The sequence below is a fragment of the Humulus lupulus genome, chromosome 7 (genome assembly GCF_963169125.1).
Source record: "Humulus lupulus chromosome 7, drHumLupu1.1, whole genome shotgun sequence".
NCBI classification, from domain to species: Eukaryota; Viridiplantae; Streptophyta; class Magnoliopsida; order Rosales; family Cannabaceae; genus Humulus; species Humulus lupulus.
The window spans coordinates 3,628,917-3,653,709 of NC_084799.1; the positions used below are offsets into that span (position 1 = coordinate 3,628,917).

Genomic DNA, 24,793 nt, shown 5'->3' on the forward strand with positions numbered 1-24,793 from the left:
CCGCGCGAGTTCGTGAGATAATTGTCCTAGGATCTTCCAGCTCGGGGGGTAGGGCTCCCTTAATATTCGTATACTTTTTTGCTTTTAACCTCTGCATGTTTTCTAACTTGTAATAACCATGTTTTTGTCTTTGGCAGAAGAGATGTCTCAGCCCGGGGGTAATCTACGGGGTGTAGTCTTCGGCGGGAATCCCCCAGCAGGGCCAAGGTTGAAAAGGCTCCGAGAGTCCAAGAGCGCGGCCGGGGCCTCTACCAAATCCCCGGCTAAGGAGAAGGAAAAGGCCCCGCCATCCCAGGTCGAGGGGGCGATCCTACCTGCTCCCGGAGCAGGCCACATGCCCCCGCCACCCCAGCGATCTCCACCATCCACCCAGGACGTGGTACTGGAGGTCGGGGCTCCCATGCTTCCGGACGTACGCATACCGGTCGACTCCCATGATTTGGGAAAGATCCCCGAAGCATTCCGGGGGACGGTGTATGAGTCGGCGAGCTATGCCGTTGGCCGCTTCTACAAGCTCAAAGAGAAGGATCTCCGGGCTATCGAAGCAACGAGCCCGGTCCGAGTCATAGAGTCTTCGCTGGACATGACTTTAACGGCAATCTGCCCCACTCTTTTAAAGCTGTAACACTTACACAATGCCTTGTTTTTCCACTTAGCCAACTTATCCTTCCTTTCTTGCAGGGCATTGCTGCCGCTCATTGAGGTATCGCCAGGACCAAGGCTCAGCTCGAGGAGATGGAGGCTGAGCGCCAGGCCGCCCTTCAGGAAGCTCAGGCGGCAAAAGATGCGCTGGCGACTTCGAAGGCCGAGCTAGAGAGGAGCCGCTCAAAGAACCGAGAACTTGAAACCTCCCTTGCCACTTCGCGAGCAGATCTCGAGGCAGCGAAGACCGAGGCCCAGACTGCCCTGGAGGCTGCCCTGGAAGCCGAGCGGGCATCTCAGAGCAATCAATGCAGGACCTGTTCTATCACTGTTGGGCCCATAACCCGGATTCTGATTTCTCTTTTATGCCACCGGATCTCTGGGCTATCATGCTGCCGAAACTCCAAGCCCGCCTAAACACAGAGGTACCGCCCTCGGAGACTGGGGAAGCCTCTGGCGCGGCGGAGCAGGGCGAGACCGCGACCTCCAAAGGACCAGCTGATGGGGCTTAGGGCACTCCTCCTTATGCATTTGTGATTATTTTTATTTTGTCTTTGTAACCTTTTAATGAGGTGTTTTCACCTCGAGACGATTTACTTGGTCACCTTAACTTATATATATATATATACTTTTTATATAAGTTTAGTTCATGCTAACCGTTATTTATATCTCGAGCTCTTTAAGAAAGAGCCACGACCAATAAACTTAAGTTAACTTCCCAAGTTTTATGACCCGGTTAAAACCAGGAACTTATTTTGAAAACTTAGTTCGTGTTAACTTTTATCTATATCCCGAGCTCTTTAAGAAGAACCACGATCAATAAATTTACGTTAACTTCTAAGTTTTATGACCCGGTTAAAACCAGGAACTTATTTTGAAAACTTAGTTCGTGTTAACTTTTATCCATATCCCGAGCTCTTTAAGAAGAACCACGATCAATAAATTTAAGTTAACTTCTAAGTTTTATGACCCGGTTAAAACCAGGAACTTATTTTGAAAACTTAGTTCGTGTTAACTTTTATCCATATCCCGAGCTCTTTAAGAAGAACCACGATCAATAAATTTAAGTTAACTTCTAAGTTTTATGACCCGGTTAAAACCAGGAACTTATTTTGAAAACTTAGTTTGTGTTAACTTTTATCCATATCCCGAGCTCTTCAAGAAGAACCACAATCAATAAATTTAAGTTAACTTCTAAGTTTTATGACCCGGTTAAAACCAGGAACTTATTTTGAAAACTTAGTTCGTGTTAACTTTTATCCATATCCCGAGCTCTTTAAGAAGAACCACGATCAATAAATTTACGTTAACTTCTAAGTTTTATGACCCGGTTAAAACCAGGAACTTATTTTGAAAACTTAGTTCGTGTTAACTTTTATCCATATCCCGAGCTCTTTAAGAAGAACCACGATCAATAAATTTAAGTTAACTTCTAAGTTTTATGACCCGGTTAAAACCAGGATAGGACTTAGTTCGCGTTAACCCATATCCATAGATAAGAGTCAACATCTAAGTCGTTAAGGAGACCTAGTCGTATCCAGGTACCATATGCCCCCCAAGTAACTGGGAAAGGGTCTTTCGTGGTTACTTTTAAAATCACACTTGCAAATAAAAAGAAACATTCGATTCTTATTTATACATAGAAAGTGGCCCTCCAGGCCTTACAAGTGGATCATTGATAGTATTTCTTTAAGTGGATGGCATTCCAAGTCTGCGGGATCGCCCCTCCATCAAGTCGAGCTAACTTATAAGTTCCCTCCTTGATGACTTCGATGACCTGGTATGGTCCTTCCCAGTTTGGTCCCAAAACCCCATCTTTGGGATCTTTTCCGGCCAGGAAAACTCTCCTTAGGACCAAATCGCCAATGCTGAAGGCGCGTTTTTTGACCTTGGTGTTGAAGTAGCGGGTGATCTTCTGCTGATAATGGGCGAGTTGGAGTTGCGAATCCTCCCGCCTTTCATCAACTAGGTCTAGGGAATGTCATAGGAGTTCGTGGTTCCGGTCTTGGTCGTAGGATTGGACTCTATGCGACAGAACTTTAACCTCCACGGGGAGGACTGCTTCACTCCCAAAGGCTAGGGAGAAAGGAGTGTGACCCGTGGGAGTTCGATGCGAGGTCCGGTACGCCCACAGGACCTGGGGGAGCTGGTCTGGCCAGACCCCTTTTGCCTCGTCTAGCCTCTTCTTGAGGCTTGTCTTCAGAGTTTTGTTCACAGCCTCGACCTGGCCGTTCGCCTGGGGATAGGCCACGGACGAGAAACTTTTCACAATTCCGTGCCTTTCACAAAATTCGGTGAACAGATCGCTGTCAAATTGGGTGTCGTTGTCGGAGACGATCTTCTTAGGAAGGCCAAATCGACAGATGATGCTTTTCACCACAAAGTCGAGTACTTTCTTCGATGTTATTTTCGCCAATGGCTCTGCTTCGGCCCACTTGGTGAAGTAGTCAATGGCTACCACGGCGTAACGGACCCCGCCCTTCCCGGTGGGCAGGGCGCCCACTAGATCTATTCCCCAAACGGCAAATGGCCAAGGAGCCGAGATCATTTTTAGCTCGACCGGAGGAGCTCGGGCAACCACAGCGAATCGCTGACACTTGTCGCACCTTTTCACGTACGAGATTGAGTCTTTGGACAGAGTCGGCCAATAATAACCTTGCCTGAGAACCTTTAAGGCTAGGCTTTGCCCCCCAGTGTGGTCTCCGCAGAATCCTTCGTGGACTTCCTGCAGAATGGCCTTCGCTTCACTTGGAAGAACGCACCGGAGGAGAGGTAGGGAGTGCCCACGTCGGTACAACACTCCTTCGACTAGCGTATATCTAGGAGCTTGATAAAGGACTCGCCGTGCACCGTTACGCTCTTCGGGTAACCTGCCTTCGACGAGATACTCAAGAATGGGAGTCATCTAGGTCGGCCTAATATCAATCATCTCGATCTCTGCCCGATCTCCCTCTATACTTGGCTTTTCCAAGAATTCTATTGGCACCAACCCCAGGGTTTCTGCCTCTCCCGAGGTGGCGAGTTTGGTGAGAGCATCTGCGTTGGCGTTCTGCTCCCGAGGTATCTGTTCGATCGACCCTCGCCCGAATGTGGCCAGCTCGTCCTTTACTTTTGCCAAATAGGCAGCCATCTTGGGTCCTCGCGCCTGATACTCTCCCAGAACCTGGTTCACCATGAGCTGGGAGTCACTGAAGCACTGGACGGAGCTCGCTTTTAGCTCACTAGCTACCCTCAGCCCAGCCAATAAAGCCTCGTACTCTGCCTCGTTGTTAGACGCCTTGAACCCGAACCTTAGAGCCGAGTTGAATCTATGTCCCTCGGGGATATCAGGATGATTCCGGCCCCGGAGCCGTTCTCGTTAGATGAACCATCAACGAAGATCTTCCACGACGAATGTGGGGAAGCGACCTGAGGCAAGCCTTCTGATGGATTCTCCTGGAATCCCGTGCACTCCGCCACGAAGTCGGCCAAGGCCTGACTTTTTATGGAAGTTCGTGGAGTATAGAAAATCTCGAACTGACTGAGTTCGATCGCCCACTTTAGCAAACGTCCCGATGCTTCAGGTTTTTTCAACACCTGCCTTAGAGGCTGATCGGTCATGACGTGCACCGAGTGGGACTGGAAATATGGTCTGAGCTTTCGCGAGGCTGTGATTAGGCAAAACGCCAATTTTTCCATCAGTGGGTATCGCGACTCTGCTCCGAGGAGTCTCTTGCTGATGTAGTAGACTGGCTTTTGAACTTGGTCCTCTTCTCGCACTAGCACGGCGCTTGCTGCATCCTCAGTGACGGCCATGTATAGGAAAAGAGGTTCTCCTGCCCTGGGCTTGGACAGCACGGGCGGCTCAGCCAGATGCGCCTTCAAGTCGAGGAATGCGCTTTCGCATTCTACTGTCCACTCAAACTTCTTGTTTCCCCGGAGCAGGTTGTAGAAGGGCAAACACTTGTCGGTTGATTTGGAAATGAACCGGTTGAGTGCTACCACTCTTCATGTGAGGCCTTGGACGTCTTTCCGTGACCTGGGGGAAGGAAGCTCGAGCAGTGACCTGATTTTGTCGGGGTTTGCCTCGATTCCTCGGGTATTGACTATGAACCCCAGGAATTTCCCTGATGCGACACCGAACGTGCATTTCTGAGGATTGAGCCTCATGCCGTACTCTCGTAGTATTTTAAAACATTCTTCCAGGTCGGGAACATGGTTGTCGGCAGTCTTTGATTTGACAAGCATGTCATCAACATACACCTCCATGTTCTTTCCGATCTGGTCCGCGAACATTCTGTTTACTAGCCTCTGATAGGTAGCTCCAGCATTCTTCAGACCAAATGGCATGACCTTATAGCAATAGACATTCATTGGGGTCATGAAGCTGGTATGCTCCTGGTTCGCCGAGTTCATCGCGATCTGATTGTAGCTTGAGTACGCGTCCATGAAGGACATGAGCTCGTGCCCCGCCGTGGCATCCACCAGCTGATCGATCCTTGGCAATGGAAAGCAATCCTTGGGGCAGGCTTTATTCAGGTCGGAGAAGTCAATACAGGTCCGCCACTTCCCGTTGGGCTTTGGAACCAGCACGGGATTAGCGACCCAAATTGGAAATTTGGCTTCGCGGATAAAGCCACACTTTTTGAGCCGGGCCACTTCTTCTTCAAGGGCTTCGGCTCGGGTCGTTCCTAAACGCCTCTACTTTTGGGATTTGGCATGAACACTTTTATCCAGGTGGAGTGTGTGCATGATGACACTCGGACTAATCCCCACCATGTCCTCGTGGGACCAGGCGAATATGTCCAAGCTATTCTTCAGAAACGCAATCAGCTCCGCCTTTCTCTTGTCGCAGAGGTTCTTCCCAAGCTTAACCGTTCGTGACGGATTTTGTTCATCAATGTTCACTTCCTCGAGCTCCTCAATAGCCTGGAGCTCGGATCTGTCCTTACCTACTCGGGGGTCAATGTCCTCGCTCAAGGCGATCTTTTCTTCTTCGGTCTTCTGAGGTTTTTCAATCTCAGGAGCCGCCAAGGGTCCCTGAGATTCCTCCTCGCCCTGAATGTCCATTTCCAGCTGCCCGGGTTTAGACTTTCCCTTCATGGAAATGCTGTAGCATTCCCTGGCAGCGAGCAGATCGCCCTTGATGGTACAGATTCCTGTTGAAGTAGGGAACTTCATTGCGAGGTGTCGAACGGAAGTGATGGCTTCGAAAGCTATGAGCGCAGGTCATCCCAAAATGGCGTTGTAGGCAGCAGAGCAGTCAATGACCACGAACTCAAGTAGCTTGGAGACTGTCCGAGACTCTTCTCCTAGGGTGATCACCAGCTCGATAGTCCCTATCACTGCTGATCCTTCTCCCGGAAAGCCATATAGCATCATCGAGGTTGCCTTTAGCTCAGCGACAGTCAGACCCATCTTTTCTAAGGTGGATCGGAATAGGAGGTTCACCGAGCTCCCATTGTCCACCAACACTCTCCTTACTTTCCGGTTGGCGAGCTGGACTGCTACGACCAAGGGATTGTTATGAGGGAATTAGACATGGCCTGCGTCTTCCTCCGTGAAAGTTATCGGTTGTTTCTCTAACCGTTGCTGTTTGGACTGACGTTGTTCCGGGACGAACTCCGCTCCGTTATGAGCCTTTAACTCATTTACATACCTCTTCTGTGCGCCTCTGCTCGTGCCAGCCATATGCGGCCCTCCAGAGATGGTGGATATCTCTCCCTCGATCACGGGAGGAGGGACGTCCTGATCTACCCGAGGCCCGGGCTGATTGGCTGGGACTTCTGGAGTTGGTCGACCCGCTAGGACCCTGTTTCATGAATATTGCGCCAAGGGGCCTGCTCGGATGAGAGTCTCGATTTCATCTTTTAGATGTCTGCAATCGTCGGTATTGTGGCCGATGTCGTTATGGAAACGGCAGAACTTCGAAGTATCTCTCTTTCCCTTGTGGTGTTTCAATGGCTCCGGCCTCTTCCAGGGGACCCGAGCAGCGTTGGCCAGGAAAATATTTTCCCTAGACTGGGTGAGCTCGGTATATGTTGTGAACACGGGCTTGAATTTATCCACAGACTTATTCTTCTTTTGACCGTGCTGGCTGTTTTCAACGTTTCCCTTTCTTTTGCCACCGCCGGGCTGGTTGTTCTGCGCGTCGCCGGGGATTGCCACCGCGATCTCCGTCCCTGCTCCAGCGGGCTTCTCGAAAACCTGGCTGGTCCCCGCGGCTGAAGCTTCAGCTTCTTCTAAGTTTATCCATTCTTGGGCTCTGTTAAGGAATTCGTTAACCGAGCAGACTCCCTTCCTCTGAATATCTTTCCACATGTCTCCTCCGACCAGGATTCCGGTTCTCATGGCCATGAGCTTAGAGCTATCGTCAGCGTCCCGAGCTCGAGCAGCGACATTCACAAATCTGCTCAAGTAGGCTTTTAGCGTTTCACCGGGCTGCTGTCTCACATTAGCTAGGGAGTCTGCCTGGATTTGGGCGGCCTGGGAGGTGCGGAATGCCCTTTTGAAGTCAGCTGAAAAAGTCTTCCAGGAACTGATTGACTGTCTTTTACTTTGCTTGAACCACTGCCTGGCAGGTCCGATCAGTGTGGAAGGAAAGATCAAACAACGCAGCTCCGGGCCAATGTTATGAGCCATCATTAGGGTGTTGAACATCCCCAAATGATCTGACGAGTCCCCGTCCCCGTTGAACTTTGACAAATGGGGCATACGGAAACCAGATGGGTAGGCCGTCGCTGCTATATTGGGGGCGAAGAGTTCCATTTCGTTGCCCGAATCATACTCGTCTTTTTCTTTTTCTGTTAGGAGCTTTCTCATCAGCTCCTCCATCTGAGTTAGGCACTTGAGGGTTTTGTCCTGAGATCCTGGGTTATTCCGGGGCTGTTCTACAGCTCCGGACCCATTGTACACATTAGGTGGGTTGTTGCCCCTCCTATCTTGAGATAGGTTATTTGGGACATTCCCTCTGTTACGTACTTCGGATCGGACTCCCGCCGAACGGGCCTGCCTACCATCTTCGGTTCGATCGTCTCTGTGAGAGTTGAGGTGATCTCGGAGGTCGCCTCCCTGTGTAGTCTGGTGACTTTGTGCCGAACTCAGTCGCTGACGCAGGTCTCCTCCCGAGAGATCACTCCGGCGACTACCGGTCCAATGGCTCCTGCTGGATAGGCTTGGAGTGCGTCTTTGGCGGTTACGATCTGATCCTTCCCCGGGCACCCTGCTGCGCCAGGAAGGCCCAGCCGACGGCGGGTCTCTCCTACTACTCTCGTAGGCTGGGATGTCCCGAAAGGGCTGAGGAGATGGATATCTGATTGGAGAAGGAGGATGCCTGACTGGGGAGGCGATCCTAGTTCTGTCCGTACGGATCAAATTTGGCGGGGGCCTTTCGGCCCTGCCAGCTTGCTGGTCTTGCGCAGGGCGAGCTGGACGAGGCGCAGGACGGGCTGGCGCTGCTGGCCCGTTCCAGATCTCCTTCGGGAGTTTTCTCGGGCTCTCCTGGGCGCCCTCGAGGAAGGTTGAGAGCTAGGGGTTGACGTTCTAACCGAACGGTTGTATTGCTGTTGTCTGACTCCAGGCATTTCCCTGAAGTTTGCCTCTTGATGGTGTGATGAAGGGGTGGAGTTGGCTGCATAAGGCCTATCTGAACGGCCATGTCTGGACCGATTACTCCGGCGAGACTTAGGAGCCTCACCTTGCCTCTCTCCAACATTAACGTTGGTTGTGAGAGGGGGTAGTCGGGCCAGAAAATCCTGGATTTGCCGACCGACTGTTGCTAACTGGCTCCTCAGTTGAGCATTCTCCATCTCCACCGCAGTATAATAACACGGGTTCGGATTAGGTGGCCGGGGTGCTGAGCTACCAGTATCGTCCTGGCCCGCCGGCTGCTTTCCTAGCCTCTACTGGACTTCAGGAATTTGCTCATCAGGGATGGCAACATGGTGGGCCTCCTGCCTATCATGCTGTTCTGTTTCGTTGCCATGCCTGGATCGAGTGGTCACCATAGTTGGATGTTTGTGGTAGCACTAATCGAACTTGCTCTCAATGAAAGCACCAAACTGTTGACGCGGTTCTTCGCCAACAGGTAATTAAGAGAAGAAGAGAAAGGGATTAGTGCTGAAAGTAGAACCGTCACAAATATGAAATCTTAGAGAATGAACTATGTGACTCAAGACACGTTTTTAAGTGGTTCAAAGGTTAAAATCCTTCTACTCCACTAGTCAATATTATTGATGTATTCTGGGTATTTGGTTTACAAAGTATATGGCTCTTCAGAGACTATTTTTCCCCACCCCTATCAACTCCCAGGGTCCCCATATTTATAGGAGAAGGCACCTGGAAGTTGGTAGGGAGGTCATCACGTGACCTTACCATTGGTCATATCAACTCTGTAACATTTATGATTAATTCCTAAACCTGACACAGAAGTGTGGTCTAATCAGTATGTAGGGAGATAATGGGCCGCACGGCCCAACCCAGCCGTGGGTGTCTGAATGCGCACGTTCCTGATGCGTACCCGGGAAGTCAGGGAGATATCGGACACGTGATGTCAGATATAGGCACGTTTATCTTGCATGTGTTGACTTTACAAAGGGTCAGAGATCCACGAGCAGCAGCTCGCACAACGAGCTGCTTCACTAACCCAACCTTCGGCCTTAAGGACTCCTTCCCCCAGTCTTGGGCAGCATTGGCGAGTTCTTGAGGATACCTCGAGCTACGTGGGTACGACCTGGAAAACAAAATCTCTGACCTGGGGAAGTTCTCGGACTAACCTTGATTAGTCTGAGGCTCGACCTTCTAATCAGCCCGTGGGAAAACCAGGGCGTACACACGTTACTTATATCTAGTATATATATATAATTACTTTGCACAATAGCTTCATTTTGACAATTACTTGCAAAATGACTTTCAAGACACACTCGATTTCTTATTATTTGATACTCGGTACATTAAAAATTCTCGATACTCTGTTGAAATTTCTCAACACTCTATTTGGAGACCATTAACAAAAAATTAAAATAAATATTATTTTACAAAATAATCTATTTTTACAAATCACTCTAATATACAGTTATATTCTATCATATATAACATCTCACTACAAAAAGAAGGTGCTATACCGAGAACACTTTACCGAGAACATGTTCTCGGTATAGACATTTCAGATGCGTGGGACCTTTTCGCAGTTCTGGAATAGGGTAAGTTCTTATACCGAGAACATGTTCTCGGTATAAGGTTTATAAATATACCCAGCTGCGCGAACCCCCTTCTTCTTCCTCTCTTTCCCTCTGGTTTAGACAGTTCCCTCCGCCTCTCTCCGTCGAAATCCCCCATTTTCTTCCCAAAAATTTCGGTTTTATGTCCAAAAATCTCCAAAAGTGAAGGGGTTTCTCTCTATTTGTTAAAGGTAAGGTTTATTTCTTCATATATATATATTTATGAAATGGTAATGTATTTTTGTAATTTTTGTTTGAAGGTGTGGGTGTGGTTTTTGTTGAACTACAAAGAAAGATTGCAAGGAATTGAAGGTATTGGTAAGTTGTTTTTAATTTTTCTGTTTTTTTTTTAAAAAAAATTCAATTTTTGAATAATTTATGTTTTTTATATAAATAAAATAATATTAGTTTTAATGAAAATCTGAAATTATATTAGGGAGAATGTATTTATTTTTAGGTTTTAAAAATATTTATTAGTAAAAATATGATTAGGAATTAGAAAATTGTAAGATGAATAATTAGTATTTTTTTTTTATTAAAATAGATTCTATGTTGTTTTGGTGAAAATTATGTGTATTAAACATATTAGTAAACATATTAAATATTTGAGTGTTAATTTGGAATTTTTTATGCTAATGTTAGTATGTTGTTGTTGTTAATTTTAATTTTTTTGGTTATGTTAGTAGTAAAAATCAGATTTTATAAATATTGATGATTTGTTGTTGTTAATTTTTAGTAGAATTTTGATATTTTGATTAGAAAATTGAATAATTAATAAAATTTAGACTAATAATTATAAACTATATAGTCGTTTAAAATGTATTTGTATTGCTCTCTGCATGATCTGGGACTGGATATTTTTTATGTGTTATTTGCATGTTTTTAAATTTTGGGATAGATGACAATACAGTCGTTATGCTGCCGAATTTTACATAGAATTGTAAAATTTAGAGATTTTGTGAATATTAATAAAAGCACTAAATAAAAATTTTAATAGGTTTAGTAAAAAGAATCATAAAGTAATTAAATAACTTTTAACCAAATCCTAGAAATTGTGTGAAAATTAATTAAATTATTCAATAAAGTAAAAGCATAAAATTTAATTTAATAAATCATTAATTAACATTTATAATTTTCACTATTTTTGTAATTAAAATTAAAATTAATATTTTAAGTTAGAAAAAAATATGTCAAAATTAAATAATTTTAATAATATTTACACTCAAATATATATTACAGTTAGATATCATAAAACAGCATAATTAGATATCTTAGACTCGTTCAGAGAGGGTGAGTCATTGAAGACTCTTAAATTTGCCTCTCTCTGAATTAGGACACACACACAAATTGATTGTAAGTTTGATGATTAGTGTTCCGTGCAGTGCTACATTCATACAATGTTGATCGACAAAAGCTGGATTAATTTGACAGACCGATTATCCGATGAGTATGAGGCTGGTGTGATGGATTTTCTCCAGAGAGCTCGGCAGTGCGCTGACTCAAGAGGATTGGTGAAATGTCCGTGTAGGAGGTGTGTCAACGTTGAATTTCAGACAATTGATGTATTAGAAAATCATCTATTTGTAAATAATTTTCTACAGAAATATACCAATTGGCATTGGCATGGAGAGGATGAAATAATACCAATGAGGAAAGTGATAGATCAAAATGATGAAGATGAAATGATGGATGTTCTCAATGATGTTATGCAAAATGACAATGACGAATATGAAGAGCATGAGCGCGATCAAGAGATACCTACAGCAGACTACAGGGGTGGGCAACATTATAACGATTTGTTTGCTGAGATCGAGGCTCCCTTGTTCCCCGGGTGTCAAAATTACACATCATTGAATTTCCTAGTGAAATTGATGCATTTCAAAGTGTTGGGCAAAATTCCCAACAAAATATTTGATGGAATACTGGAGTTGTTACATGATGCATTTCCAGCCCCAAATAAGCTTCCAAAATCGCATTATGCAGTGAAAAGGTTGTTGCGAAAACTTGGATTGGGCTACGAGTCAATCCATGTCTGCAAGCATGATTGCGCACTGTTTTGGAAAGAACATGCTGGAAAAAGCAAATGTCCTAATTGTGGGGAGGATCGGTGGGTGGACAAGAACACCAAGGGCAAGAAAGTGCCTCATAAAGTGATGCGCTATTTTCCTTTAACCCCTAGGTTAATGCGAAAATATGCATCGAGGCACATTGCTCAACATATGAGATGGCATCACGAGCAACGTATAAAAGAAGATGGTGTATTGCGTCATCCTGCTGATGGGAAAGCTTGGAAGGACTTTGACTGAAATAATCCAACGTTTGCAATGGAACCCAGGAATGTGCAGCTTGGATTGGTTGCAGATGGATTCAATCCCTTTGGTAATATGAGTCTTTCTTATAGTATGTGACCGGTTGTGTAGACGACATATAACTTGCCACCATGGTTGTGCATGAGAGAAACTAATTTCATGTTGAGCTTATTAATCCCGGGGCCTCATTCGCCAGGAAAAGATTTTGATGTTTTCTTAAGACCATTGATTGATGAGTTAAAAGAATTATGGGTGACCGGTGTACAGACTCGAGATGCAGTCGATGGTAGTTTCTTCACTCTTCGAGCAGCTTTGATGTGGACTATAAATGATTACTCAGCAAAGAGTAGCCTTTCTGGATGGACTGGCTAAGGTTATCATGCTTGCTCTACTTGCAATGTGGCAACACCATCTATTCGTTTACAAAATAAGGTTGCTTTTTATGGCCATAGACATTTTTTACCAATCAAACATTCCATTAGAAGGTACAAGAAGACATATGGTGTCGTTGAAAAAAGACTACCACCAAAGCCATTAACCATGCAAGAAATGTTCACACAAATGGGTTTTATACCTGATTCTCTTCCTGGTAAGCATGTGAGTTGTGGTGGCCAAAAAAGAAAGCGTACAAAAGAGCAAGTAGGTTGGCGGAAAAAAAGTATATTTTTTGAGCTCCCACATTGGGCCAACATAATGTTGCGACACAATCTAGATGTTATGCATGTTAAGAAAAATGTGTGCGACAGTTTAGTAGGCACAATAGTTAGGCTGGAGAATAAGACCAAAGACACAGTTAGTGCCAGAGTAGACTTGGAGAAGATGAAGATGAGACCAGAGTTACAGCTGAGGAAGTTGAATGGTGGGATACAAAAGTCTGCGGCCAAATTCACTTTCACTGTTGAAGATCGCCAAAAGTTTTGTCGATTTCTTAAATCAGAGAAGTTTCCAGATGGTTTTGGATCTAACCTAAGGAAAAATGTGATTGATAATGACAATAAGATCACTGGTTTGAAATCGCATGATTGTCACATCATTATGCAACGCCTTTTTCCTGTTTGTGTGCATGCATTCCTAGAGAAATCGATAAGTAGAACTATTATTGAGTTATGCACTTTCTTCAAGCTCATTTGTGCGAGAATTTTAAAAGTCTCAGATTTAGAAAAAGTCAAAACTTCAATTGTTGAGATTGTTTGCAAGTTAGAAAATATTTTCCCACCTGCTTTTTTCGATATCATGGTCTATCTACTAATACATTTATCGGAAGAAGCAACACTTGGAGGACCGGTTCACATGAGGTAGATGTATCCTTTTGAAAGGTATATGAAAAAGTTGAAGAATTATGTCTGTAATAAAGCACGTCAAGAGGGGTCAATAGCAGAAGGATATGTGGTTGATGAGGCATTAACATTTTGCTCCATGTACTTGAAAGGAGTTGAAACAAAGTTCAATCGTCCAGACCGAAATGTAGATGTTGATCCATCACTTAAAAAGATGTCAGTCTTTCGATCTCAGGGTCGTCCAATTGGTAAGAAATCCTTGACAATTTTGGAAGATGAAGTGAAGAAAACAGTGGATTGGTATATTCTTAATAACTGCAATGAGATCTTGCCATATCTTCAGTAAATAATTAAAGTAGTTCATCATTTTATTGCATGTTTATTATAACATTTATTAGTAACTCTTAAATTTGTTGTTTTTGTTTGTTGTAGAGAGCATATGGTAATTCTACAGACTAGAGGTGTTGAAAACCTAGACCAATTACATAGAGAGGAATTTCCTAATTGGTTTTATAATAAGATTTATCATCTTTGACAAACAGGTTCCTTGGAAGTACATGAAGAATTAATCTCTTTAGCAAACGGTTCTTCAACTCGCGTTGTGTTATACTCTGGGTGTGTTGTAAATGGAGTAAGATTTTTGTGTTATGACAGGGACAAGAATCGAAAAACTCAAAATAGTGGAGTCTCTGTAGCGGGAGTCGAAAATAATACTTGTTACGGCCAGCTGGAAGAAGTTTTAGTGATGTCATATCTTTCTGGTTGTTCTGTTGTATTATTTAAGTGCAAATGGTTTGACACTAATCGGTCTTCAAGACTAAATTTTGAGCAAAACATAACGAGTATCAAAACCAGTTCGGAGGCCTTCAAAGATGATAAATTTATCTTAGCAACTCAAGCTAACCAAGTTTTCTACATTGATGACCTTAAAAATAAACCTCATTGGAAAGTCGTCCAAGAAGTGCATCACAGAAATGTGTGGGACATCCCACTAGTTGAAGAACAAGCGGAGGATGTAGAAGTAGATGTTATGCACGACACTAGTTCCTCTAATTTCCAATTATTCATTGATCTTGGACCGTTGCCACAAATCAGCTTTGAACGTACAGGGGCTCCATTACAATTTGTTGAGATAGATAATGTTTCAATTGAGGAGGAGAGGGAGGAGGAAGAGGAAGAGGAAGTGGAGGAGGAGGAGGAGGAAGTTGAATATGAAGATGATGAAGAGGAAGAGGAAGATGAACACATAGAAACCGATGATGATAGTGAAGATTATTATAGTGATTATTAAGTGGTAATTTTATAATATGTTGAAGTAATTATTTTTAACAATAATTGATTATTATAGTTATTATGTTTAGCATAAATGTAATCCTTGACAATATCGATTAATTTGACAGATATGGCTGATGTTATTGCTCGATCTCACAGGGGTGATGGTGGAGGATGCGATCCTCCACGTGGACCGTCAGATATCCCAGCTGATTGTGAACGAGGTAATACTTTACACATTGATATACTCCTTAAATTTTAACAATTAATCCATATTAAATTTGCATACAATAGCGCCTCCAAACAAATGTGGACGCCACAAAGGGTTGAACACGCGAAAAAAAAGGGAACTGTTGGGGCGTCCTCTCCCTCTCGAGTGGGATGTCCAAGGGAGAACATATAAAGAGATCGGAGATTACAGCTCAAATTTCTCAAGAGAGTTGGGATTACTTGTCCAGACTGTCATCAATGGTCAAAAGTACCAAATGTCTCGAAACAAAGAATACTTGCACATCTGGAGGTAAGTAGTTTATGTATTTTTATGTTAATTCTAATTTTAGGTTATATATCATGTTTACTAATAAATGTTTGTAAATTAGGATGATTTGTTTGATATCGGGTGTACTAGATATGGACAATGGCACATGCCTGGGATCTTGAGAGGCATTGATACATCGTGTGCTAAAAAGTATTCTGACTGGAAGTACGATATTAAAGAACATTTAATGATTAATGGGCCACAAAACCGTTATGGTGGTTGCACAGATACGCAGTGGCAAAAAGCCATTGAATTTTTCTGACTCCCAGAAATTATGGTATTAATTTCTTGCTAAACTTAACTATCTTAATTAAATATATTACTAACGATAACTTTTTGCATAAACGTTCTGGGGTCAACAAGGAAAATAGGAAGAAACTAAAAGAGCTTAGCTATGGAGGTTCTCAGTCAATCACAGTACTGCGCTATAAAAAAGTTAGTTAATTAATTATTTTTAAGTTTGTTTTTCTTATTTATGTGTAATTATTAAGTTTATAAAAATATATGTACGTGACAGCGCAATTTAGAGACTAGGCAACTTGAGCCTATCCCGGATAGCTGGATGGATACTCACCATAAATCAGGCTCAGGGTGGGTGACAGAGACAGCCAAAAAAACTTGGGTACGTTAAGTTTTTTTAAACATTTTTCAAAAATTTAATTGTTTGTTTACAATACATAATTACATTATATATTGTATCATAGGAGGAATTGCGTGCATATCGCGACACACAGCAGACACAGACAACTGATACTAAGAGTTCCACACTAATTTCAAGTGCGCCTGAAGATGACGACTTATCTTTGGTACATACTATCTTCGGAAAACGACGTGGGCACTAGAAAGGATATGGATGTATCCTTAACATAAGGGACCGAACTCCATTTACTATTGATCATCTACAAACTAGAGATGAAGAGATGTCTGAGATGAGAGAGCATGTTCGACAATTAGAAGAGCACATTCGGACTCATTGTATCACCCCGGGATCTCAATGTGCCCCACCACCACCTGATGATGCCGATGTTGGAGCACCGAGTCAATAGGACTTATGTGTGAATTTTATTACTATGGACTATTATATTTTCATGTTTAAGACAACTCTTTATTTTGATTAAGCAAATGTACTCTTATGTTTTTATTTATATGTTTAATATAAGTGTTTTAATTTTATTCTATTGTTTTATATTTAATTCAAATTAAATAAATAAATAAATTTATATTTATATTATAATAGAAATTAAATATTATTAATTTCAAATTGATAAAATAAAAAATTAAATATTTAATTTAAATTACTTCATAAAATATAGAGAATAAAAAGAACTATATCAATTAATATTTCAAAAACATTAAAATTACTGCAATAAGGAGTAAACATCAAAATCATTTAACTAAGTAAAAGTCAGTGTTTGGAAGAAAAAAAAGTTAATAAAAATAGGCAGAAGCAAGACCCCCAATTAGAAAAAACATACAATAAATATGAGAAACAAAAACTATTTATTGCTTATTTCAAATGGAAAATATGCATGCATGTATGCAATTGCAGCCCCTTTTTCCTCATCTTATTACTTGACATTACTATTGATTGTTTTTTAAATAGAAATACACTAATGGAATCAAACCAATTCTAGTCACACCATTATATGACTCTTCAACCCCTTTGGCCTGGTCTTATTATACTTGATACTATTGATTGTTTTCATATAGAAATACTGTAAGGAACACCCATTCCAGTCACACCAGGCTGTGAATATGGCTTCAAAAGCTCATAGGGTGCAATCCCAGCTCCATTTCTGTTCCTCAACTCTTGGTTAGCATTCCTTTCATTGATAATCCCTTCAATCTCCTTCAGTCTCCCATTGAACTGTTCAAAAGAAGCCTTTATGTAAGCATCATCAGCCCATGAAGGCTCCAAGTTCTCCCCAAGATACTCTTCTTCGGGTGAATGAGTAGACAGCACATCCAAAACCGCCATTACTTTAGTAGCTTGGAGCTTCGAAGGTAGGCACTGCAAAAGGGTTCCTTCAGGTTTATCAATGAAGTATTTCCACTCTTCATCAGTGGGGTCCTCTGATGGCATGTTGATTCTTGCTATTGTTGCTCGGTTAGGGAAGTAGCCTGCGTACGTGTACTGACCGAAGTTCACAGCTGCATGGTGACCCGATGACACCCAAACTATGGTCGAGAGAATCTGAATAAGGTCTTCTGGTGTCTCAAGTTTAGGCCACCATGGCTCATCTTTCTTGTCTGCATGGCCAACTGTTCGAATTTCTGTCCACCAAGCTTGTAACTCCACATCTGACTGCACATCACTCGCACTCGAGTAATAATGGTTCACATAGTTAGTAACCCATTGTTTAAGGGCATCCCAGATGAGGAGACCATCGTTGGCAAAAGGGTAATCTTCAATGTTCAGCTTAAGCCCATGTGGAGAGTTAGGGTCTTCAACAGCTATCCCCCGGCTAATAAGATCAGCTGGCAAGGCCTCATGGTCGAACCGCCAGATTTGGTCATAGGCAGCAGAACTGATCTCCATGCAGTACTTACCAGGTGAGAATGTGCTTTCAATTATGCCATTTGCATTGATCAGTTGTTGACGAGCAAGTGCATTAATCTCCATGGTGTATCTGAAATGAGGGAGCAACAATCTAAATATGGGGTGCATAGCACTGAGTTGCCTTTTTGTTGCTATTATATATGGTTCTGTCACACAATGTGTCCTCAGCCTAAAAAATAAAACACAACACAAAATTAATGTCAAGAAACTTATATTATGTAAAAAAAAACTAGGGGAATTCTCCTTTTGGGCCTCCACTTTAAGTCTTACCGGCAGGGCTTTCAGTGTTGGGTTGTGAACAGTTTTCAGCGCGATTTTTTTTTATAACCGTGTATATTGTAGCTATTTAGAGCATCCTGTAAATTTTCAGAAAATTCTGAATAGTTTACAGTACCGAAAACTAGGTTCAAACATGTTGCACGCGTGACTAATTTTTTTTATGCGCATGTAAAACAACATATTTGAACCTAGTTTTCGGTCCTGTAAACTATTTGAAATTTTCTGAAAATTTGCAGAATGCTCTAAATAGCTATAATATACACGGTCATAAAAAAAGTCGCACCGAATACTGAGAGCCCTACCGATAGGGCTTAAAGTGAAGCACTATAGAAGAATTGTCAAAAAACAATATATATATATATATATTATATAACCCTTTAGTTGAACTAGTACATATATACCAGTGACTAACGAGTTGGTGAACACCAGAATCATGAGCAAGAACATGAGCTTTGGCAAGCCTCCATAGCCAATCACCAGTGGCATTCCAAGTAGGTGTGAAGACTTGCTTCCATTGTGGCTTTTCATCCATAGGTGGTCGAGTGAGCTCGATGGCCAAAGGCCTTAGTGTGCCTTCATCGGTTAGGAAAAACAATGCTCGTGATCCATACAATGTTGTTCCTTCGAGTCCTCTTACTTTGGACACGAATGGTAATAACAAATCCATGTAGTCTAGCATAAACAACTTCTTTTGTTCTATTGCCTGAATTGATTATTATCATAAATTATTTATACAAATATAGTTGATTAGTGTGATGAAATATTAGAGGTCAGTGTGGTTGAAAAAAACTACAGGAATGTATATACATGTATATATATATATACCTCTTCAACAGTCATGAAACCTTTTATCTCTTTATCAATAATTTCTTTGGTAATTGCTGATTCTGCTGGGCCATACACATTTGGATCGAGTTTACTTTTTAGTGGCCATTCCTGTTCACACACACACACACACATATATATATAATTAACTTTTCTAAACCAAATTATTATTTTTACTAGTTAATAATGACGTCCATGACTTTTTTATTTTTACTCAAAAACGACATCAAATGTAAAACAAACAAAAAAATTAATAACAATATAAGACAATACTACAAGTCGAACAACATAAAAAAAATTAAAATTAAAAACGACAATTTTTAAAAGAACGACATCAAAAGTAAAACACGACAATTTTCATTACGAAAGAAATCAAAAGTAAAACGACAATATTTCTTAAAAAACGACATTAAACGTAGAAACGATAATACTTTCTGAAAAACGACATCAATCATAAAAATTACAGCCCAAAAACAACGTAGAAGTTTATAAGATACGACAAGTTCATGGTAAATGAGGATATAAATTCAAATTTGATCCCATCAACAACAATAAATTATCCTGTCAAAAAAAATTACTGTAATAATTAAGGAATATTTGTTTCTTTTTCCTATTTTTAATATGATCAAGATAATAATAAAAAAACGTTATCCTTTAATAAAATAAAATTCATATAAAAACCAATTAATTACTTGAAACATTAAATTATATATATATATATTTTTTTTTTTTTTAAATATTCCACACATCAATAGATTATAACACGATTTAAAATCCCATCCAAACTAAAAAGACATCACAAATATTATATTTAAATAATAACAATTAAAAAAATTGATAATTTTTATTTTTATTTTTTTTTAAATTACCGTAACCAATTGAATGCCATGTGGATTAAGACCAGCAAGAGTCTGCCTTCCAAATTCCTCGTCCCTTAACCAAAAGAATTTGTCCCCTAAAAATAATAATTAAATTTAAGTCATTGATAAAGTATAATAATATATATTAATTAATTAAATTGTTGAAAATGAAAATGTGCTTACTGTCCATTGGTTCAGGAGGCACAAACTGTAGAACATCGTCGACATCAGAGGCAGCCTTGACTAATCTTGGTAAGGCAGATTTGAGAAGGCTTTGGTTGTCATGATTAGCAGGAATCTTAATGCCTTCGTCGAAGAGTGAGTCTATGGCTGTGAAATGTGGAAACCCTTCTCTGTCAACCAACAATCCCTCGAGCGATGGCACCACTGCATGCAAAACTGAGAACAATGTCTTTGCTCCAAATGTTACTTGCTTCACTTCTGAGAAGTTTTCATCTCGAGGAATATAGAAAAGTATGTCCTTCGATAGTCTCGACTCCGAATTTGGATCTGTATCATTTTCATTTTTCGATAAGATAAGATAACGACACTTTAAGAGTGTTCAACACCACTCTGAATGTGATATATTGTTATTAGTGCAATGTATTAATGTTACCCTCGATTTTTAATTTTATACAAAATTATTTTTTATTTTGTAATTATTATTTTAAGTATGTATATAGTATTGGTAACCTGATCTGGAGGGGCGTCGGCCAGTTCTACAACGTCTAGGGTAAGGGTGTTCTTTGCCACCAAGAACTGGCCTTTTGAGTTTCGACATTAGGTCAGGACTCCCAAGATCGTTGTACACATCATAATCATAAATCCTTTCAAATTTCTTGCGTTCTTCTTTACCATTTCCTCTCAAACTTTTCAAATCCTCTTCTCTCAGCTTTTTTAACCCATTTGGAGTATTCGATGGCAAGAATGACTACGTACCAAAACAGATCAAATATTTTAATATACTTTCATATATATATGGACCGACTACAAAGCATCTTATTTTTTTACAACACCGATACATTTTTTTTTCTATTTTCAACACCTGAATAGATATAATCTCAAATTTTTTTATATAAAGCTGTACATTGTAGGTATTTAGAATATGTTACAAAATTTTAAGAAATTTTGAATAGTTTACGAAGCCAAAAATAGGGTTCAAACTGTCAAATTTTACACGCGTACACAAAAAAACAAGCATGCGTGCAACAGACATTTTAGACCATGTTTTCAATACCATAATTTATTCAGAATTTCTTGAAAATTTGTAGGATGTTCTAGATGGCAATAATGTACATCTTCATATAAAAAATGAGATTATATCTATCCAGGTGCCGAAAATAGAAAAAAGATGCACCGATATTGCAAAAAAAGGAAATGCATTGTAGTCGCTCCCTCTATATATCTTAGATATAATGCTTTAATGAGGGTATGTATATACGACCTATTTAGGTTCGTCAATGTACACATGTACGTACCTTATTGGTGAAGAATACTCTTTTTTGAGGATTATCGTACTTGGAATGAATCCAAGATTCGCAATTGATAGTAACGGCCCCATTAAGCAAACCTTCACCGTCAATCTTAATGTCTTTGAGATACATCTCTTTGTGATGCTCATTCTGCACCAAAAGAGCCCCAAGTTCTCCAAAATCCTTTGGAATATCGAAATCTATTTCATAGGTCGCCTCTCCAATATCTAGTATACTCGTTTTGCGTGCGAACCCTCTGATCCTCTTCCTTTCCAATCCACTTTCTTCATATACAAAACATATAACATTATTAATTAATTTTAGAAAAAAAAAATACATAATAATTAAGAGCACCATAAATGAACATACAATCAAATCACTTATTCTCATTTTTCTAAACACTACATACACAAAGGAGATAAAAAATAAAGTTAGAAAATTTAGGTCAATCGAGCACCAATAACTATAACATAGTCAGGTACAAGACTTACGTACACAAATCATAAAAATATATGACATAAATCTTTATTCGACGTAATAACTTTTCTATGTCATTTTTAAAGCATCGTAAAAGGCCCGAACTAGTGACCATTGAAACTTACTAGGATCGAGCTCAGCACTAACGAGCTCAATGAGGAGTGAATGGCCGAGCAAGTCTTTAGCATCATCGATTCCTTTTCCTACACCAACGTTAGTCAAAACCCCTCCAATGGTTGGTAACACAGTCAAAACAAGTGTAACATTGGAAGTTAACTTGTTAATGATGTTCCCAATCAAAAGAGCTTTTGGAGTGAGTAAACGTCTGCTACTTCCAACCCTAGTACTACTCTTTTGGCTCTTTGAGACAACTGAGACCAAGGGGTTACTACTATGTGAGCCTATGTTCTCACTCGTTCCATGAAGGAATAATGACTTTTGGTGATTCAACGACCTCAAAAACGATGTCGTTTGGGCAGGCCTTGTTTGGCTCACTTGGGGCATCATCGTGATCTTTTTTTTTTTTTTTGGCTCTCTCTCTATATATTATCAATATACTAAATATTTGGATGAATAAGTTGAAGATGATAACTCTAGTCTACTACTCTTTATATAGTAAAAGTTTAGGTGTGTACATTTCTATGTATAGATAGAGACATGAAATATATAATATTATCCAATATGTATAATATCGAGATATTTTTGTATTATTTTATGTTGCCAAGAATGAAAAAATAATAAAAGATCGATTTTGTCTTACCAACAATGCATGCATGTGTAAATTTTAATTATATATATATATACGTATACGTAACACTTACTCTTTATATAGTGGAAGTTGATCATTACAAAGTTGAATGCAAAGTATGTAAAAATAAAACTCGTGTAGGATTGAATTACCAGAAAGTTATTCCATGACCAAATTTAATCACCACGTTTTAAGTGGATTAATTTGGTGATTGTTAGATTAATATTTTAAATATATATTAATTTCATATAACAAAAATACATGAAAAAAAAATTGTATTAATTCTTCGAGATCTAATAAAGTGATTATATGTAGCGTTTATGTTTTTTTTTTTTTTGAGCAGTTGAGTTTTTCTTCTTTATTAATGAATTTTTTTTCCAAAAAAATAAATAAGTAATAGAGTGATCATGATTATTAAAGTAATAAATGCTATGTAGATAAGTAGATAGTAGATAGTAGATAGAGCCCCACAATTATTTAGATATCCATTTTTGCAAACTGCAATAGCTTCTTGATAAGATATATCATAAATACATGCCAATAATTATTAGTTGAATCTACTGTGCTATTTGCCAGGTGTGCACCATTACTAGTTCAATATATTGTGTTTGTGTGTATGTATTCTAATGTGGGTTGCTATTTTGCATGTGTAGCACGATATTATGTAATAATTATTAAATTAAATTAAATTGCATAGAATCTAAAATATGATTTTATTATGTCACTTTTTTGTGGTATTGAGGTGTTCCTTAGTAATTTTCTATTTTAAATATGGGTATGCTTGGCAAAGCTTGCATTTTTAGTTTTGGCTTATCAAATTCTCTTTTTGGAGAAGTTACTTATAGCTTCTTGAGAAATGGGCATTTTAAAGTAAAAAAAGTTATTTTAGATAATTAATCCAAACAATTTCTATAAGAGCTTGTAGATACAAAAGTAAAGGTGTTGTTTGGTAACACTTAAAAAAATAGTTTTTTATTTAATTAATTAAAATTTTGAAAATTAAATATAAAATATGTTTGGTAACTCTATTTTTATTTATTATTTTTTTAAATTTTAATTAAAATTTAAAAAAATTTGAAAATAAAATTTTTTCACTTTCAAAATTTTTTTAAACAGTTTTCAAATTTTCCTTTTTTTTCTTCTCTTCTTCAAATCAACACCTTATATTGTTAACAAAAAATAAAAATAAAAGTTATCAAACGCATTTATTATTTTTTTGTTTTTAAAAACAAAAAACAAAAATAGTTACCAAACATATTTTTATTTTTTAAAAATAAATAAACAAAAATAAAATTATATTTCTATTTTTGTGTTTAAAAAATTTAAAAACAAAATTTTTACCAAACGGGCACAAAAATAATGGTTTTTAAAGTTTTGCCAACCAAATCTTATATATTTCACACCAATTTATTTAGAGCATCTTCATTTGAGTGTTATATTGATGATGCGTTGTAAAATATAGTTTACTTTAGAAAACTTGCTCCAATGGCAGAACCGACTCCGAGCTAAGGTAAGGCTAGGCCCACATCTAAGGCCCCCTTAGCCCAAGAGCCCTATGTTTTAAAATTACCAATGAAAATACTAAGTTTTGTTAACTTCTTAATACTTTCTTATTAAAAGAGCCCCTAATTTTATTTTTTTGCCTAGGGCCCAATTAATATTTGGGACGGCCATGGTGTGTCAAATTTGACACATACTGAAAGTTGTGTCAAATTTGGCACATAATATAGCATGATGTATATTTTGCATCACCGTAAATACTATAATTTTTATTTACTTTGATATCATTTTTATTATTTTATTATTATATTTATCTATTAGCATTAAATACTAGACTTTTATTTTATTATTTTATTATTATATTTAACTATCAACAATAAAATACAAAAATAAAATTATTACTTGTTGTATATTTTCAATAAATATTAAACGAGTATTAATGAAAGATTGATTTTTGTATCAATTTTTACAATTATACATTGAAGCATAATGCAAAAAATTGTGCCAAATATATCACATATTGATTTTTTGTACCAAAGATAACACAATATTTATGGTTAGGGAAGTTTGCTTAATTTAATTTAATATGTAATATTATTTAAGATATATCATTTTGTTACATGTATTTAAATATAATTGGCAAGACAATAATGAAGAATATTTTATTTATACACAAAAACTATAATTTAATTATTAATTGATTAAAATAACCAAAACAATAATATTATTTTAGTAGGGGTTTTTTCATAAATATACTTTTTTTGTGTGTTTTTTTACGGTCCTGATTTTTTTTCAAGAATACTACATTAAATTTTCAAAAATACGATTTTCAAAATT

General features: G+C 39.2%; 1 protein-coding gene across 1 annotated transcript; it reads right to left on the reverse strand.

Moving 5' to 3' along the window:
* Nucleotides 1–16,693: 16,693 nt before the first annotated feature.
* LOC133790360 (linoleate 13S-lipoxygenase 2-1, chloroplastic-like) lies at nt 16,694–22,275 on the reverse strand. Its single transcript, XM_062227968.1, has 8 exons — nt 21,834–22,275; nt 21,238–21,515; nt 20,453–20,690; nt 19,943–20,269; nt 19,769–19,854; nt 18,900–19,010; nt 18,476–18,777; nt 16,694–17,964 (listed from the first exon to the last, which is right to left on the reverse strand). Exons 1-8 carry the CDS (start codon nt 22,213–22,215, stop codon nt 16,938–16,940), a joined length of 2,751 nt encoding a protein of 916 aa, XP_062083952.1. The 5' UTR covers nt 22,216–22,275; the 3' UTR covers nt 16,694–16,937.
* Nucleotides 22,276–24,793: the final 2,518 nt, after the last annotated feature.

What these genes read in the sequence shown, in the direction of transcription:
- LOC133790360 (XM_062227968.1), bottom strand. Translation starts at nt 22,215, where the DNA reads ATGATGCCCCAAGTGAGCCAAACAAGGCCTGCCCAAACGACATCGTTT. An exon ending in TAGTGCTGAGCTCGATCCTA is followed by an intron (nt 21,516 to 21,833) that starts GTAAGTTTCAAT and finishes TTGTATATGAAG; the next exon opens with AAAGTGGATTGGAAAGGAAG. An exon ending in CACCAACTCGTTAGTCACTG is followed by an intron (nt 17,965 to 18,475) that starts GTATATATGTAC and finishes TTTATTTTTTAG; the next exon opens with GCTGAGGACACATTGTGTGA.